This window comes from Rhipicephalus microplus, chromosome X (genome assembly GCF_043290135.1).
Source record: "Rhipicephalus microplus isolate Deutch F79 chromosome X, USDA_Rmic, whole genome shotgun sequence".
Taxonomy (NCBI): Eukaryota; Metazoa; Arthropoda; class Arachnida; order Ixodida; family Ixodidae; genus Rhipicephalus; species Rhipicephalus microplus.
The window spans coordinates 276,963,599-276,979,844 of record NC_134710.1 but is presented as its reverse complement, the minus strand read 5'-3'; the positions used below and the strand labels follow the sequence as shown (position 1 = coordinate 276,979,844).

At 47.6% G+C, this 16,246-nt stretch overlaps 1 protein-coding gene across 3 annotated transcripts in view; it reads right to left on the bottom strand.

Annotated features, from left to right (window-relative positions):
* Window positions 1–16,246, bottom strand: part of LOC119161478 (guanine nucleotide exchange factor VAV2) — a 253,021-nt gene that overhangs the window by 139,148 nt on the left and 97,627 nt on the right. Inside the window, exon 2 of one of the 3 annotated variants that reach the window (XM_075879212.1) lies at window positions 3,114–3,184. The exons of the other annotated variants lie outside the window; for them this stretch is intronic. Within the exon in view, the coding sequence (XP_075735327.1) occupies window positions 3,114–3,184 (71 nt within the window). The remainder of the gene's footprint in view (window positions 1–3,113; window positions 3,185–16,246) is intronic. 3 annotated transcript variants of the gene reach the window in all.

Genomic DNA, 16,246 nt, shown 5'->3' with positions numbered 1-16,246 from the left:
AATTATGTCCATGGAACGTGGGCACCGACCCAACCATTTTCAAGGCTGTCCGTCCACCGTAACAGTGTTCGTTTAGTTGTTAAAGATGCGAAACACCCAAGTTTAACAGAACAGCCCAACGTGACGGCACTGGAATAGTCTATATCGTATGCGGTGAAATACGTGAAAAGTTCCCGTCGCAAGTGTGGCGTGAACGTTTGAAGGGGGCGGGTTCGAATCCCGGCTGCGGCGGCTGCATTTCCGATGGAGGCGGAAATGTTGTAGGCCCGTGTGCTCAGATTTGGGTGCACGTTAAAGAACCCCAGGTGGTCTAAATTTCCGGAGCCCTCCACTACGGCGTCTCTCATAATCATATAGTGGTTTTGGGACGTTAAACTCCACATATCAATCGATCAACGTTTGAAGGGAGTAATAAAAACCAACAACATCCAACAGAAGCAATCTGTTTGGACCACAGCAGTACGGGGGGGGGGGGTGACGTCTGACGTCATCGCTGGAACGGCATGTCACTGTTGACCCTCACTCTGCAGGCAAGATAAATGATAGCAAAATACTGAGAATCGCGAAGCTGTACGGTTACTGGCCCCTGATTGACAATGACCAACCAACTGAGACAGGCCAAATAGCGCTGCACTTACGCAATCTCAATCAGTCAGAACATTGCCTTTCGTTTAAATTGGGCCGCGATTTTACGACGTTATATGTACACGTAGTTTTCTGCTAAGATCGCGTAACCCCGAGCTGTGAAAATAGTCTGCCGCACACACCACAAACGTGCACTGCTATATCGTAAGGAGTAAGGCAGTCGCGCAAGCTTACTTTGATTATGCGCAAACCCAATAAAATAGGCTAAAGCCCGTTAGCAGGTTAACTCCGTTGGTTGGCGTTCACGATAACGCAGTTCAGCGCGAGCGGAAAAGGAAAGCAAGTGACACACTCGCGACGCTTCAGCTAGTTATCATGCACTTCATCTATATATCGAAACTAAGCACCCGGCCAAGCCGCTTTTGCAGCCGACGCTTTTGCTATTTTCGAGAGGCAGACTCCCGCACTGCGACACAATTATTCACATAGTGCCCGGATGCGAGCGGGGGATTCTGATATATATATATATATATATATATATATATATATATATATATATATATATATATATATAGGTACATTTGCACGGCCCTGTGCGTCATCAACCAAGTGCAGGCACCAGGAAAAATGTTGCTCACACATAACTCGAAGCGCTCTTCCTGCAACAACCTTTTTAGTTGCCCCGTGAGACGCAACAAATTGTACTATACAATGCCTGCTTCGTTCTGCACTCAGTTTAACTTGTGCGCAGGCGTCTGCAAAACCACGTCCGAAGCGACCGCATTTCATAAATTCTCTTTCGTAAAGAATCATTAGAACTTCGACGAATTCAAATGGGCTCAGCAGTAGTCTCATCAAAAGCCTCTATCCGTTTTATGCGTGCTTAGATAGCGCAACTGCATTTGGCCAGCCTCGAGCTAAAACCTCTTCTCAAGGAGAACGAAGAGGAGAGCGAAGGGGGTAAGAAAAGAAAACCAAGCTACGCAAAGTCCCACGGAGGCGGCGCTCCAACACGAGACGGAACATTTATAAAGCAGAACACACTTTTAATAACATTATAAGACTGTCATAAGTGCTTTAAACTCCAGTGGCGCAGTCAGGAGAAAAAAAAGTTACATAAAAAACCTCTTGTCGTAAATACTTTTTTTTTTCAGTTCTTACACTTTCCTTTGATGAATCATTTTTCGATGCTGATTTTTGAGTCAGATAATTTGAGAACTGCACTTCTTGCGTCAATAAGGCTTATACAGTGTGTAATATTACTCCATGAGGATTTCGAAAACTTTCACTTAATTAGTTTAATTTGCCCGACTGCGCCAAACGACAGCACGGAACGCAGCAATCTGTTCAAACCCTGCGCGATGTAAAAGCGCAAAGTGAAGCTATCATAGCAGTTTGTTCTTCCCGTGAGGCTTATCAATTAAGCCAAATAAACGACGCTGCCTACATATATTACGCCGCGGTATGGCTGTACCGCGAGATTCCATCAACAGATGAACGTACTTCATCGGTTATATTGAATAATGAATTTGACAACAGACATTGCCTTTTACGCGACCAATTTGAAATGTAGAGACACAGACGTGGGCTTTTACGACAATGTAAATATGCTTTGCAAGACTTCGTTACTTCGATAAGTTTAAAGTAACTAGATTTGTTTATCCTCACGGTTATCGCCCACCTGAGCAGATAATTTAGAGAGGTCCAGTAGGTTGATGCGCGTAACTTGACTAGTAGACCCCCCCCCCTTTCTTTTTGTTTTGTTTTAAACGTTGGAAGTTAATCCTCACGGAACCTTTTCGCGTATCTCGTTCATTCACAGCACTTGGCCTTTGAAATATCGACTGCCAGACCCGAATGATAGCGTCACAACTAAATTAGTTTCCTCATACGAGGTGTAAGCCAAATCGTATTAAACATGAAAAATATAAACATAAACGCGCCTATTCAAGTGGGAAAACTTTCCCGCGCGCATCCGCCAATGCAACCGAATGAAGGGGGCCCATCAGAGAAACGGAATACGCGAGCTCCTTCCAGTGCAATGCTCGGTTAATGTAGCGGAGAAAGGGAGCTAGGGCACCGAACGACACGGGGCCCCATAGAAAAAGAGCGCACCACGGCCCCCCTTTCATGTCTCGCATCGGAGCGCGTCCCGAAATGCAAGCGACCGTAAACACAGCAGCCCTGACTAGATTCTCTAAGACGGCACGGATATTCAAGTTACGCCTGATGGAAGCTGATTTCTCTTCGAGATGCGGTGCAGCAACGTACGCACGCCTAAACAAACGCACAAGCAAATGCGGTATACATATACGCACCAAGCTGCTGGGCGAACGACCGCTTCTTCGGCGGACGAAAGATGTATTCTTTCGGCACCGCGGAAAATACAAGAGGACTCTCTTCCGTATACTCTTTCAAGAATTTCCACTTCATTTGCGCCAGCTAGACTGAAGACACAGTCAGCTATACATATTATAGTATACCGAGTCCGCGTTTTCGTTTTTCATACGAAAGCTGAATATACGAACATTTTTGTGTGCATGGCTGCGAGGAAACTGCAGCGACCCCAGCAGGGCAGCACCGTCGTTTGCACGAAGCGCTGCAAAAGGAAAGAAAGGCGAATGCAAATCACCGAGGTTCCCATGATTTTGAGATGAAGTGGACGTTTGGGGATGTCGCCGCAGCAAACACACTCGGGAGCCAATACGCTGCGCATAAACGCCCGAACGCAACAAACCGCTTCAGTTTGACCGTCGCAAGCCGGCTTCCCTGCTACACATTCACAGCCATGTAAGCGAGACAGGACAGTAAGTAAAACATTATAGAATTAAACCATATACTAGCAATGAATAAATATCACTAGCATGGTCGAGTTCACAGAGCTTCTCTTCCGCAACTCCTGTTTCCCACTAAACAGCGGGCCTCGCTAATGATATGCCGATGATCATAATAGGATACAATGTTCTCGTTAGAACACTTTTGCAATTACAAGACCATTCTGTGACCACTGGTCCAGATGAAGAGACGAGAGCACCGAGGCGAGGCGTAGTCTTCCGGCTGTGACGACGTGGAAGCCGTTCCGGTCAATCACCGAATGGCCCGGCAGACTTGCGCATCGACTGCTCAGGCTCGTAGGCAGCGTTACCGCATGTAAAATATGTGACACGGTTTAGATCCCGAAACATTTTAAGCCAAGCAATATTGCGTGAAACTCAATCGCTATCGCCCGAATATTTCAAGTCTCACTGCAGCATTCAGAGGAAATTGCAACGCTGGCTGATGCCTTCCGAAATTTGAAAACTAATAACACCTGGGGTTTTAGGGGTCAAAATTACGATCTGATTATGAGCACCCTAACCACTACCCACCATGGCGGACAATATTGAAAATTTGATGGGGCTTGTTGATGCAGCGTTGTCTGTCTCTGTCCACGTTGTCATTGCGCGTTTTTTTTTTTCTTCTCGCCACGATGAGTTCGATAATAATTTATTGCGTAGCACATCAAATCACACCACACCATTTCCTATGCGTTCGTGAAGTTTAAAACTGCCACTTTTTCCCACCGTTCAAAAATAACTATAGGATCGAACGAGTATCCCAAGCACATCCAAACGAACACCCAGAGTAATTCTCGACACGGCAGTTAATACAATCCCGATAAGGAACGCGATTCCGCTACTAGATAGCGCGATAGGGCAACGCCTCATACGCTATAACAAAGGACACCAAGTGGCGGCTGGGAGCGGAAGGCCTGCGTCTTCGAGATCATCGCGCGCTGCCGAAGCGGCGCGAACACTTTCCTCGCCGAGACGGGGAACGCCACGTGGCCCCGTTTCGTAGCCGTGGGCGCGGCACCGGAATGTATGGACGTGGGGGGTGCACAGCAGCTCCCATGTTGGCGTGACGAGCGGAAGGCGCCCCTCGGAAAACTTTTCGCTCAATCAGCCGGTGTCACCGCCGATAGGGCTTTCCCGTGGCCACTGGAGCGGGTCCGCATTCGGCGCCCCAAGAAATCCAGGCGCGTGAAGCGAGCATACAGTGACGACAAGAGCGTGATCGGGGAACCCCCCCAGCCCGACGATGGGGCACCTCCCGAACATGCGATGCGGGTCTGAGTCGACGGATCGGAACTGCCGTTATCCTCACTGACCATGACACCGCCTCGCCGAGACGCAACGGAGAGACGCAGCAGAGCTCACAGCGGCTTTCTGATATAGTATAGCGAAAAAGACGAAAGACGGCTCAAACTCGGTTCAAACCAATGAGGCGCCCACGGGACTGCATAAATTCACAGTTCACCAACTTGTTTATGCATTTCACCTCACCAGACTGTCACAGGATTCCGAGAGAGACAAGCTGCATTAAAATTGCGTCATATCTGAAAGAGCCAAATAGGAGGCGCGCGTACAATCAAGCGCAATGAAAGAATATTCTGTAATTGATTGATTGATATGTAGGGTTTAACGTCCCAAAACCACCATATATGATTATGAGAGACGCCGTAGTGGAGGGCTCCGACAATTTAGACCATCTGGGGTTCTTTAACGTGCACTCAAATCTGAGCACACTGGCCCACAAAAAATATTGTGTAGTACGATACCGAATCGACACAACTTGAATATTTCATCAGTACATGGCATAAACGATTCTTTTTGCTAACGGAGCGCGTTGACAACGATGCAGCTAGCTCGCGGTTTAGTAATATTGATCAGTTAAAATTGACATGAATATGTAGTGATATGAACGCACTCATACTTGCGTACACCCTTCTATTCCCTGCGGTAAAAGCCAAAAAGTAGCCCCCATTTTCTCTTTTTTTATTCTTCTTTTTTATGTTGTATGCGATTTGTTTGCGCCCACAGAAGTAATTAAGCCCGCAGACGAAGAAAGTAGAGTGCAGCAGGGCAGAAAAGAAAGAAAAGCTGGCGCGATCAAGCGTGATGCAATGGGCCGGGTTTCCTGCACTAGAGCACCGCCGCCCCCTTCCGCCCCCGCCGAGGCACGACGACGGCAGCAGCAGCGCAACGGGCGCGCCACTGCTGCAACAACAGCTCGATGCAGTGCGTCGGCGCGCGCGCCCGCGGTGATAGTGGGCGCCGGTGGTGGTGTGGTCCGACGTCTCGCCTATGCAAGCATCACAGGCAAGCGAACTGCGCTAGGCAGACGCTTTCGAGCTACTGTCGGGGAAAGACACGGCGGGAAAGAAGCGACAGACTTGCTGCAGGACAGAACGAAATAAATGTTGATTCGAAGGTGGGCCTTGCACATCAGCAATGGAGCCAAAGGAAAACCGAGAAGTCCCCACTTTCATGAAACGAGCAGGTCTTGTGGAAGTGTTGCAGCTGGCCTTCGATTTCGATAAAAGTCTCGCATCTATCAATGACGGTGCGCTGGGACTTCTTCGCTGCTTCTTCTTTACTAACCCCGTTGCAATCTGAGATAGTTGGTACCTCATTGAATGAAGCGTTATTAAAGAGTAGGACTGCTAATCGATGTGGGACATTCAGAATATTGTTAGTCCCAGGACCACCTGATCTCCTCAACGCTATACAGACTCAGCCCTGGGGAGTAAAATATAGTTTTCTAAGTGCGTTGCCTTGCCTCTCTTTTTTATGTTTTATCTTTCCTTGGTACAGCTTACGGTGCAGTGTTAAATTAAAGCTATCTTAGGTACAAAAATATTATATATAGAAGGCACCTGTCTCATTGTTGGAGGCGCAAAAGTGATTTGTGTACGCACTCACTTATGAAGTCATCTCAACTGTTTCACATTTCCGCGAATCAGCACGGCAGATAGACCAACGTTCGACTCTTGTGAATGGCTGAATGCCGCGGAACAAACGAGAATCTGTTTTACCTGTTTTCACCGGTTAGGAGCAGCACCCTTATTTTTACGCAGAGTTTGATACCGAACACTTTTTTATGAGTAAGATCCTGGGGCCGAATTAACAAAACTTCTCTTTTGATAGGAAGTGTGTTTGCTAAGCGGTCAGCCGGCTTCACTAATAATATCTGCCACACTGTGATTGGCCGAAGCCTGAAATATTCTCTTACTGAAATTTTTACCGTAAGGCGTTCTTGTGAATACAGGCCCCGGTTCCGAGGCCACGCGGTCACTGGCGCAGAGCAATGATTTCGCCCAAGTATACTGCCACTGAAACGCAGCCACACCGCACGCAGATGCTTCACTGCTCGTATTCTAGTCCTGCTGCTGACACGTTATCTTTCATCCTCTTTCGTGTTTCATTACCTTACCTTCGACACAGAGTTCAGACGCTTCTCACGTCCACACCTAATCCCATTTTTTGTTTTATTTTGATATAAATTATATGGACACTTCGAGTTGGATTTTGCCGGCGGCAAAATCCAACTCATATATATATATATATATATATATATATATATATATATATATATATATATATATATATATATATATATATATATATATATATATATATAAGGGAAAGAAGTGTATACCTAAGGGCTCGTTTTTCCGTGTTTTTAACACAATAATAATGAGATATAACAGACAGTAATGCCAAGGAATGTACAGGGGAAGTTATTAACAATAATGGAATGTAAATAAGAAGAAAGAAAAGTGGATGAAAAAATTACCAACTGTAAGCAGTTGGTAATATATATATATATATATATATATATATATATATATATATATATATATATATATATATATATATATATATATACAGAAGAAAGAGAAAATCCAGAAAAAAGCACTTCGGCACGCGGAATCGAACGTGTTGGACCTCTGCGTCATGAAAGCGAGGAGTTAACCACTGAGTCACTCAGGAAAACGTCCTTTACCAATCGAACGGCAAGCTATTTATATATACCACTTACCGCTCCTGTGTTTTCGGCATTACCAGAAAGATGCCGCAATAAGCGCAGGTCGCCACATCTCGCAGCGGCGCCCGCTCTAACCCTCTACGCGTACTTTGCCCGGCTTGGCGGAGGGGAGCGACGCTCCCTCGCGCACGATAATCTCGCGGTGGCGAGGAGGGGAGGACCTTTACACCTTGGCTGGCCGCGGGCTTTACATGGAACAGTTCTACGGTAGTTACCGAGCGCACAAAGGTCACTGCCATCATTGCAGTCTCCGTTCGCGAAAAACGCGCGCTTTTCAGACTCGGCAAAGTAACAAATGAGACGCTTATTCACGAGCATCCGTACCTGTGAGTACGTTTCGTGAGTAATTTGTGCGTGAGAAACGCGGGGAACGTTTCAATCTGTTTTCCATTCTGCGCGTGACCTTTCAAGTTGTTGCTATCGCGTTCATCGCTTCGCCTTTGCGGCAAAAGTGTGGCTTTTTGTTATCTCTTAACAAGTGACTCCCAGAGGCAGCTTTTATGGCCCGGATGTCCGAACGAGTCATGCCTCGTCGGTCATCCGCGAAGAAGCCCTTTAACAGTTCTCGCGTCACATTGAATGATATCCACACGGACGAGTGAGCTCCCCCCGGCAGCGTGTGATTAATAAAACAAATATTTTAATATTTTTGTTGCACTAATAACGCCGCTTTGATTGCAACACGCCCGTGGAAGCAGCAGCAGCAGAGACGACTAAGAGGTCAGACGCTTCGGCCGGACAGGAGCGTCTATTAGGACGTCCAGCTAGCACTGGTTTCCCCGACCGTTATCTACATCGTCCCTGACGGCCGTGCCGGCCTCGTTTTTTAACCTCCCCGCTCTCTGGCTCGGTCCGGCGGGCATGCCTTCACTGCAGAGCCCGGCCTCCTCTTGGACGAGGTCCTCTCGTTCGCTGGCGGGGCGGCCCGCGTGCCTCGCCCCGAGCGGGTTCCTGGCGTGCCGTCCAAAACGCCACTTCCTTTCCCTCACGATGGGAGAAAGGAGGCGGTTGTCGCCCCTTTTCTGCCTAGGCTGAAAGGAGCGCTCTGGCAAGCGCCACTCATACGCGATCAGCGAGCGATACCTCTGCCGTTATAACAAAAAAAAAAAAGTAATCGCGAACTGACTGCCGCATTCCTCGACACTGTTGGCACGCCGCCTCGAAGGTACCATTGTGGACGGTTGTTTTCTCGTGCTCGAAATGATGGAGCAAGAGACCAGAAAGTGTTTGGGAAAATAAGCTACAAGCGACAGCACACATTACAGCGTGACCGCTCCCGCATCTTCAACAAAGCGCAGTAAGGGTGCGACACAGCATCGCTAAAAGCGAGAATAACGATCTTACGGTAACAGCGATTTCTCGATAAACGGCGATTTTATACTTGCGTTCATTGCAATTCTGCATGAGGCGTGGCTTGTGTCAGTCGATCAGCAGATTGCTCATGCGAAGTGTACTGCAGTCATCCCTGATCCGCGTCAGAGAGTGCCGCTTCCCGAGTGCATGCAACCTCGAGAGCGTGCTTTTAAAGACCATAGTCTTCTTTGGGGACCTTCGATGCCAAAATTTTGGTCCGTCTGTCTGTACATTTGTCTGTCCGTGGTAACGATCCCCCTAACGGCACCGAACGTTACCTGAAACGGTCAACCCCATCCGCAGCACCCATCAATATTGCTCCAGTTTCAGCGTTCATACTTCAGCGATTGTCAATAAAAACAATTATTGAACATATCTGAGGCACCATAACAACTATTCGATGTTTTGTATGTGTGCCTTTAAACTAGAGAAGGCACGCACAAGAAATTCTAAGGACCATGGCGTTTACCACGCTGCGCTGACAGTGCAACGCGATGCTCAAAAAGGCAAGTGTTTCCAACGCTTTGCTAAGACGACACGGTGGTGGCCCTTGCCTGTCGCTTTGCGTTCCACACCTTATCGCCTCCAAGACAGGCGCGCATCTTTCTCAGCGGGCGCGCACGCCTTCCTTCGTTGTCGAAGATAACTGCCAGATGGCGCTCGTGTCTAACGTGCATCGATGTGCTCGTTCGCCTTCGCTGCACGGATTGAGCTTCTCTAACGCAGCACTTCCAGAATATAATTCACCGATTTTCTCGCGTGAAACATCAAATAAACATTTTGTTCACTCTCTCCACACGCAAGACTCGTATTTCGACGACATTTGCAGTGAAACATCCAGATACGAGGCCAAACTTTTAGAACGCAACCCACTCAAATATATTCGCCACCTGTTGTGGAACGGAGTCAGCGAAATGAACACTACATCTGTATGTTCAACAGTACGTTTGGCCCCGATTTGTAGCCGTCGATTTTCGGCCGTCTTCTGCAAATGATCTTTCTGCTGCAGCGGAGAGAAGAAAAAAAAAGTGGAGATCTCCAGTGTATAGGGTAAATTTTTCATATGAGAAGGACGCTTCCCCGTGTTTATACTCACCAAAGCCACCCCGCCATATAAAAACCTGCGCCGGAAATAAACAACGAACAGAAAGCCTGACGAAACGTGATCTTTACAGGTCATGGTCACATTAGCGTGTCTTCCGTTGCTGAGATGGTAATTTATTGCCAAACAACTCCGAGAACTTCCTGCTTCCCGCAGTTTCCACCCGTTCCCGAATAGGCGCGATAATGGTTCACTCGATAGCAATTTTCCACGGCAGTAGTCGTTATCGTACGGGGCTCGGCTCATGAAGTTGTGCGTATAGGACACGACTGCAGAGCGGGGGCACCAGTGGTGGTCTGCGAGCTTTTCGAGACGATCGAGTCATCGCATTGCGCTGATCAATAGGCAGCGAGAGAACCATTAGCAGTGCCTATAGCCGAATAGCAACGCGACCGGGGGTCATTATAAGAATGGCTGCCGCAGCACGACCTTACATCCTCACGACTATAACGCGGGAAATTGCTAATCGAGACGACGAGGACCACTTACCCATTCTCGGAGCACACATCATAAACGCTAAATTTACAGCCACGAAAACATTGAAAACATATCGGACATTTAGCGCGACTAACCCGGTGGATTGAAAACGACTCCATTTACAGGGGTTATGGTCCTTTTATGTCCAAATCTCGACCAATCCATCGATCATGCTGTCGAGCAATCCACGAGCATGCTGAATTCTCTCTATGTTATACCTCCTTACATCGGATACCTTAAGCTTATTAATCAACGTCGAAAGCTCTACAAACTCTATTTTGTTTGTTGTACTTGAGGCTTTCATGCTGTGACGCTTCTTATTGAGATTCTTCGTTTACTGGGACAGCTTGGCAGTGTCCTGTCTATCTACAGTACCTCCAACTTCCACTGCACACTCCGTAATGATACTCGGCAGATTATCATTAATTGCGTCAACACTAAGGCTGTTTTCTTCGATAAAGGCCGAGTACCTGTTCTGAAGCGAGACTGAATTCCTGTACTTGCCCTCTTAGTGCTAGCTCATTGATTGACTTCTTGCGTATCAGTTTCTGTCGTTCCTTCTTCAAGTCAAGCCGAATTCGGGACCTTACCATTCTATATGATCACTGCATCGTTCTTTGCCAAGCACTTACACATCCTGCACCATGCCTCGGTGTGCACTCAGTATAAAGTCTATTTCGTTCTTACTTTCACCATTAGGGCCCCTCTATGTCCTCTTATGGCTCCCTCGTTTTCGGTAGAAAATATTCAAGATCTGTAAATTACACGTTTTGCGAATTTCCCTATAATAGCTCCCCTCTGGCATTTCTAGTACTGATGCCATAATCTCCTACAGCCTGGTCTCCAGCTTACTTCTTTCCTACCTTGGCATTGAAGTTGCCCATAAGTATAGTACACTGTGTTTTTACCGTATTAATTGCCAATATTCCACGTCTTCATAGAAGCTTTCAACTGACGCGTCATCACGGCTGGATGTAGGCGCGCAAGCCTGTACCACCTTTATCTTGAATCTCTGATTGGGTTTAATTACGATACCTACCACCCTTTCATTTAAGTTATAGTATTCCTCTATGTTGCCAGCTATATTTCTTTTGATAAAGAACCCCAGCCCCACGCCCAGTTCTCTTCTGCCAGCCAGCCCACGATAGCAAAGGACGTGCCCATTCTGCAGCACTGTATAGGCCTCATCTGTCCTCCTAACCTCACTGAGCCCAATTACATCCCATTTAACACCCTCTAGCTCCTCGAACAGTACAGTTACACTTGCCTCACTAGATAAGGTACTAGCGTTAAACGTTGCCAAGGTCCGGTTCCAAAAGAATATTGGACACACACACACACACCACACACACACACACACACACACACACACACACACACACACACACACACACACACACACACACACACACATATATATATATATATATATATATATATATATATATATATATATATATATATATATATATATATATATATATATATTTGTGGGATGGCTCACCCACAAAAAGACGTCAAGTCGACGCACGGATAGCGACCAACCTGTCGACAGGGCAAACATCAAAAAGTTACTTTTCCGAGAGACAAGCGCGCACGACACAACTGAACTGCGTGTGGCTTTCAATAATTATTATTACAAGGAGGACATGGACTGGTATAGGATACCACCTGCTTCTGCACAATCCCGGAGGAACCTGGGCTACGAGGGAAGACAGAAGTCACGCAATTGGATATACAGAGGTCGCCAGCGTGGTTAGAGAAGCGCCTGGAGGCGCTCCATGTCACTGACAACGCTTCTAATAGCTGCAGTTCAGACACACAGAAAGGCTGCGGCGGGAGCTGACGGCTTTCGAGAGATCACCGACCTTGTGCAAGACAAGCCGCTGTCCCAGTAGGGCTTCTCCGAGCGAGCTGTATTCAGGCCTGTCGTCGTTCTCGCGAGGTCGCTGCTGTTGATTCCCGAGAGAGACCGTCTTCACGGCTACGCTCGTCTCAAGAAAGTATCCACACAAATAAAATGCACAATCACGCCATTCGAAGTAGGAAAGCTTGCTCAACAACGACAGGCTAAAATAATTGGAACTCTGGCGGCGTCAATACGCCGAATGCGACACGTGACCATGTAAGGCGCGGAATGAGATCGATCGGTCCAGCTTTTTGAGTACTCACCCACCTCCTCCTCTTTCCCCTACTTCTAAAAGTCAATAGAGGAACGAACAATGAAACAGCAAATGCTATCTAATGGTTACATATGTGTCCTTCAGATGAGGAGCTTCGTATCAAGCGACGTTGGATAAAACTACACACACAGCCCCGTCGGATATGTCATGCTGCACGCCGACCAGCCCCGTCTGGCACCAAGGGTGCAGTATATTCGCTAGCCCTCGTCATCTCTCTGGCTTGCGCGGATGTCGTGCTAGAACAGTTCCACTGATTAGCAAAGAGATGCTACTTACTAGCAACGAACAATTACCCAAAAGGATAAACTAAAAGCTAGCGTAGTCTAAAACGATCGCAATGAACTAAAACACGATTATTTCGAAGCGCCGTCTCTACCCGTATATTTTGCTTTTACGTTGTGCGCTATAGTGTATCAGGTCACCGATCTTGTTGCAAAAACGTAATTTGCTATGGCTGTTAGAGCAGTGTTATCAATCAGACGAAGTGAATCTAGTACGACAGGCATAAACCACGCAAACTATAATCACCACATGGACAAGACGGAGGAACAAACGCAGGCTATTGTCATATTACTACGAATATATTAATTTTCTCACTGGAGCTGTTTGAAAGGCGTTGTACCGAGAAGACGACTGAAATTGAGCTACACAAATTTGCTAGAAGGCAAAACACTTCGTCACGCAACGTCGGACACACACGCGACACAATTACTTTGGGCGCGAAAAATATTGCGTTAGACACAATGGACAGCGCGATAGCTTTCCCCTCTTTTTATTAGGCGACAGGCTGAGGTGTCGCAACGGTAAGTGCCAGACGATAGTTATAGCGCGAGAACAAAACGACGACACAGAGACAAGAAGGACACAAAAGACACGTGTGGCAGCTTGTGCTAGTTGGTATGGCATGACGATAGTTATAGCGCGAGAACAAAACGACGACACAGCGCTGGTTTTACGAGATGTCCGAGGGCTCCGTAACAAAAGTAGGAGGGGGAAGAGGGGAACCAGGCAAACCATGCCCTCGCTGCATTCCAGAGACGTGTGGCACGCACTGCGCTCACCGTGGCGCAAATGAGCGCGCCGAGGGCGCCTGCAACCGCGCAAAATATCGGCCAATACAAAACGAAGACGATAATAACATACACGGAGAGAGGGAGAGCAGACGCGTGCACGACGACGAGGGAGAAAATTGAATGCAGGACGCGCGCCCTAATGAGGACAACGCGCCGAACACGCAAACGAGCCCCTTCGCGAAGACTCATTACGCGCATCGCACGTGTGCCGGGGGGGGGGGGGGGGTTCGGCGTGACAATGTGCGTGCGAGGAAGGAGTGCCCTTGGTGGCCCCCCCTCCACTCCTGTTCCGTCATTCCCGCGGTCGCTAATCCGATCCACAATCACGCAGAGAGGCGAACACAAAGCGACGACCGGGAGAGGACGCATACACTGCGCCAACGGGGCATGCGATGCATCGCACAGCGAGGCCCAAACTACACGGCAAGGAAATAAATAAATTAAAGAAAAAAACCATTCGAACATGAAACGGGCTTGCAGAGCGCCGCTTCGAACAGCGATCCTGCCTTTTAAAGACGATAGTTATAGCGCGAGAACAAAACGACGACACAGAGACAAGAAGGACACGAAAGACTGTCTCTGTGTCGCCGTTTTGTTCTCGCGCTATAACTATCGTCATGCCATACCAACTAGCCCAAGCTGCCACACTTCTAAGTTACATGCCTTTTAAAGACGCGGCTGTGTAGTTTGTCCTCGGGAGAAAATGCAGCAAGGCTTCTCTGCTCTCGGAAAAGCGACGCACTTCGAGCAACAGTAACGAGGCGTTGTTACGAAGCGATCGCTTATCGGACAATGGCACACGCGATATTTGTCATCGTAAAGAACTCTGTATAAAGATTTTAATCCGGGAAAGGCATACTATAGGTGAGACGTTCATTTCGATCCCGAGTTACGATATCCAGCCATTTAACATGGATCCACTCCTGAAAAAAAGCGTGACACTGTAGCCGATATGGATGCCAGTAACTCTCGGATTTCACGTGGTCCGAGAAGGCGTCCTTGAATCTACCTGAACGTTACGTTTTCAGATAACTGGCCGAATGACGCGTTCAAATATTTTGGACTACTTGAAAACTGCGCTTCGATTTCAGAATCAACGTAGACGAGTGCATTTTTTTTTAAGCACCGTACGAACTTCGCATGAGAGGTCCCTCTTGGTATCACGTTGCGTGTCTATACTATATAGTTCGGCTCCTTCACTATGCTAAGGTTGTCAATTATAGCAGGCTTTGCGTTTACGGTTGCATATACCAGACTCAATTGAAGCAATTACCCATACATCGCGTCACAACTGATTTGAACTTATGGCACGGTAAAGCAGCACAATACGACTTTTCCGGCACACAGGAGCGAGAGAGAAAAAAAAAATATTTGTTTTCCTCTTGAAGTGGATTAGAGCGGCAACGCAAAACACGTTAACAACTCTCCGTTATGCGACGAGCGAGGCCATCACACACACGCTGTTACTATACACGAGGTGGATATTATGCGCATGACTAGACACATACACACGTACGGAAGAGCCCGCTATTGACCCGATAGCGGAAGCAACAAAAACGTGAGCACACCTGGAGATCGTATCAGGCAAAACGCTAAGATTGGGGAGGTATCGTGTATCACACGGGACGAACGCACAGAGTGGATCGCCGTCATTTTACCTCCACAGCATGTCCCCGCTACTGCCGCCCGTCTAGCGATGCGGGCGCACGTGAGCAGAGAAACAACCCCCCTTAGACTTCGGATGATTAACGGAATATAGGATAGCAACGTCACATGCAACATGTTTTTCGAAGCAGGCTGTAACGAAGAAGCCGGCCCAAACAGCAAAGCATGGGCGGAAGAAATGATAGTGTATATAACGGAAGGGCTTACGGGTCTCGAGATAAACAAGCGAGGGGCGTTTCGCAAGCGTAATACTCGATGCCTGCATGCATATAGCACGGACCGCGACGCGCTCGGGCGCGTGCTTGGGCCTATTCTTTTACGAGAGCCATTAAGGGAGATGACTTTGCCAGAGACCCAAGGACTGGCGGCGCACAAGCCAGAGCATCTCGGGTGTCCTTCTTTTTCTTTTTACCATTTTCACTTTTCAGAAGCGCAGCGAGCTTGGATGTTGAGTACAGACGCATACTGTACTAAGAGCGCCCCTCGCTATTTCGTATACACGGGGCCCTTATAGTCGATCTGGCGCACATATCGATCGCTTCTCTTTAGAAGCCACAAAAAAAAAAATGAAAACAAAAGCAAGCGTCGTTACATACGACCACACTCGCTGAACGGACTCAACAACCAAGCGACAGTCAGCTATTTGAGGCACCGAAGTATAGCTGACGTTCAAAAAAAAAAAAAAACGCGGGATACGTAAGCTTTTTGCAGAACTGCAGTAAATCACAGCTGAGTAGTAAGTAGCGAAGGAGTTCATTCCGGGCGACTGGGTAGCTAAACGGAGTAAACATGCAGAGGAAGAGGAGAACTATACCGTCTTCCATGTTCATGGAGCCGCAAGAGGGATCGTTTCATGGCGCCAAAAACAACCGAGCGCCGCTACAAAAAAAAAAAAAAGGTGAAAATCGCAGGACGACAGGGGAAAAAGTCAGACGGAC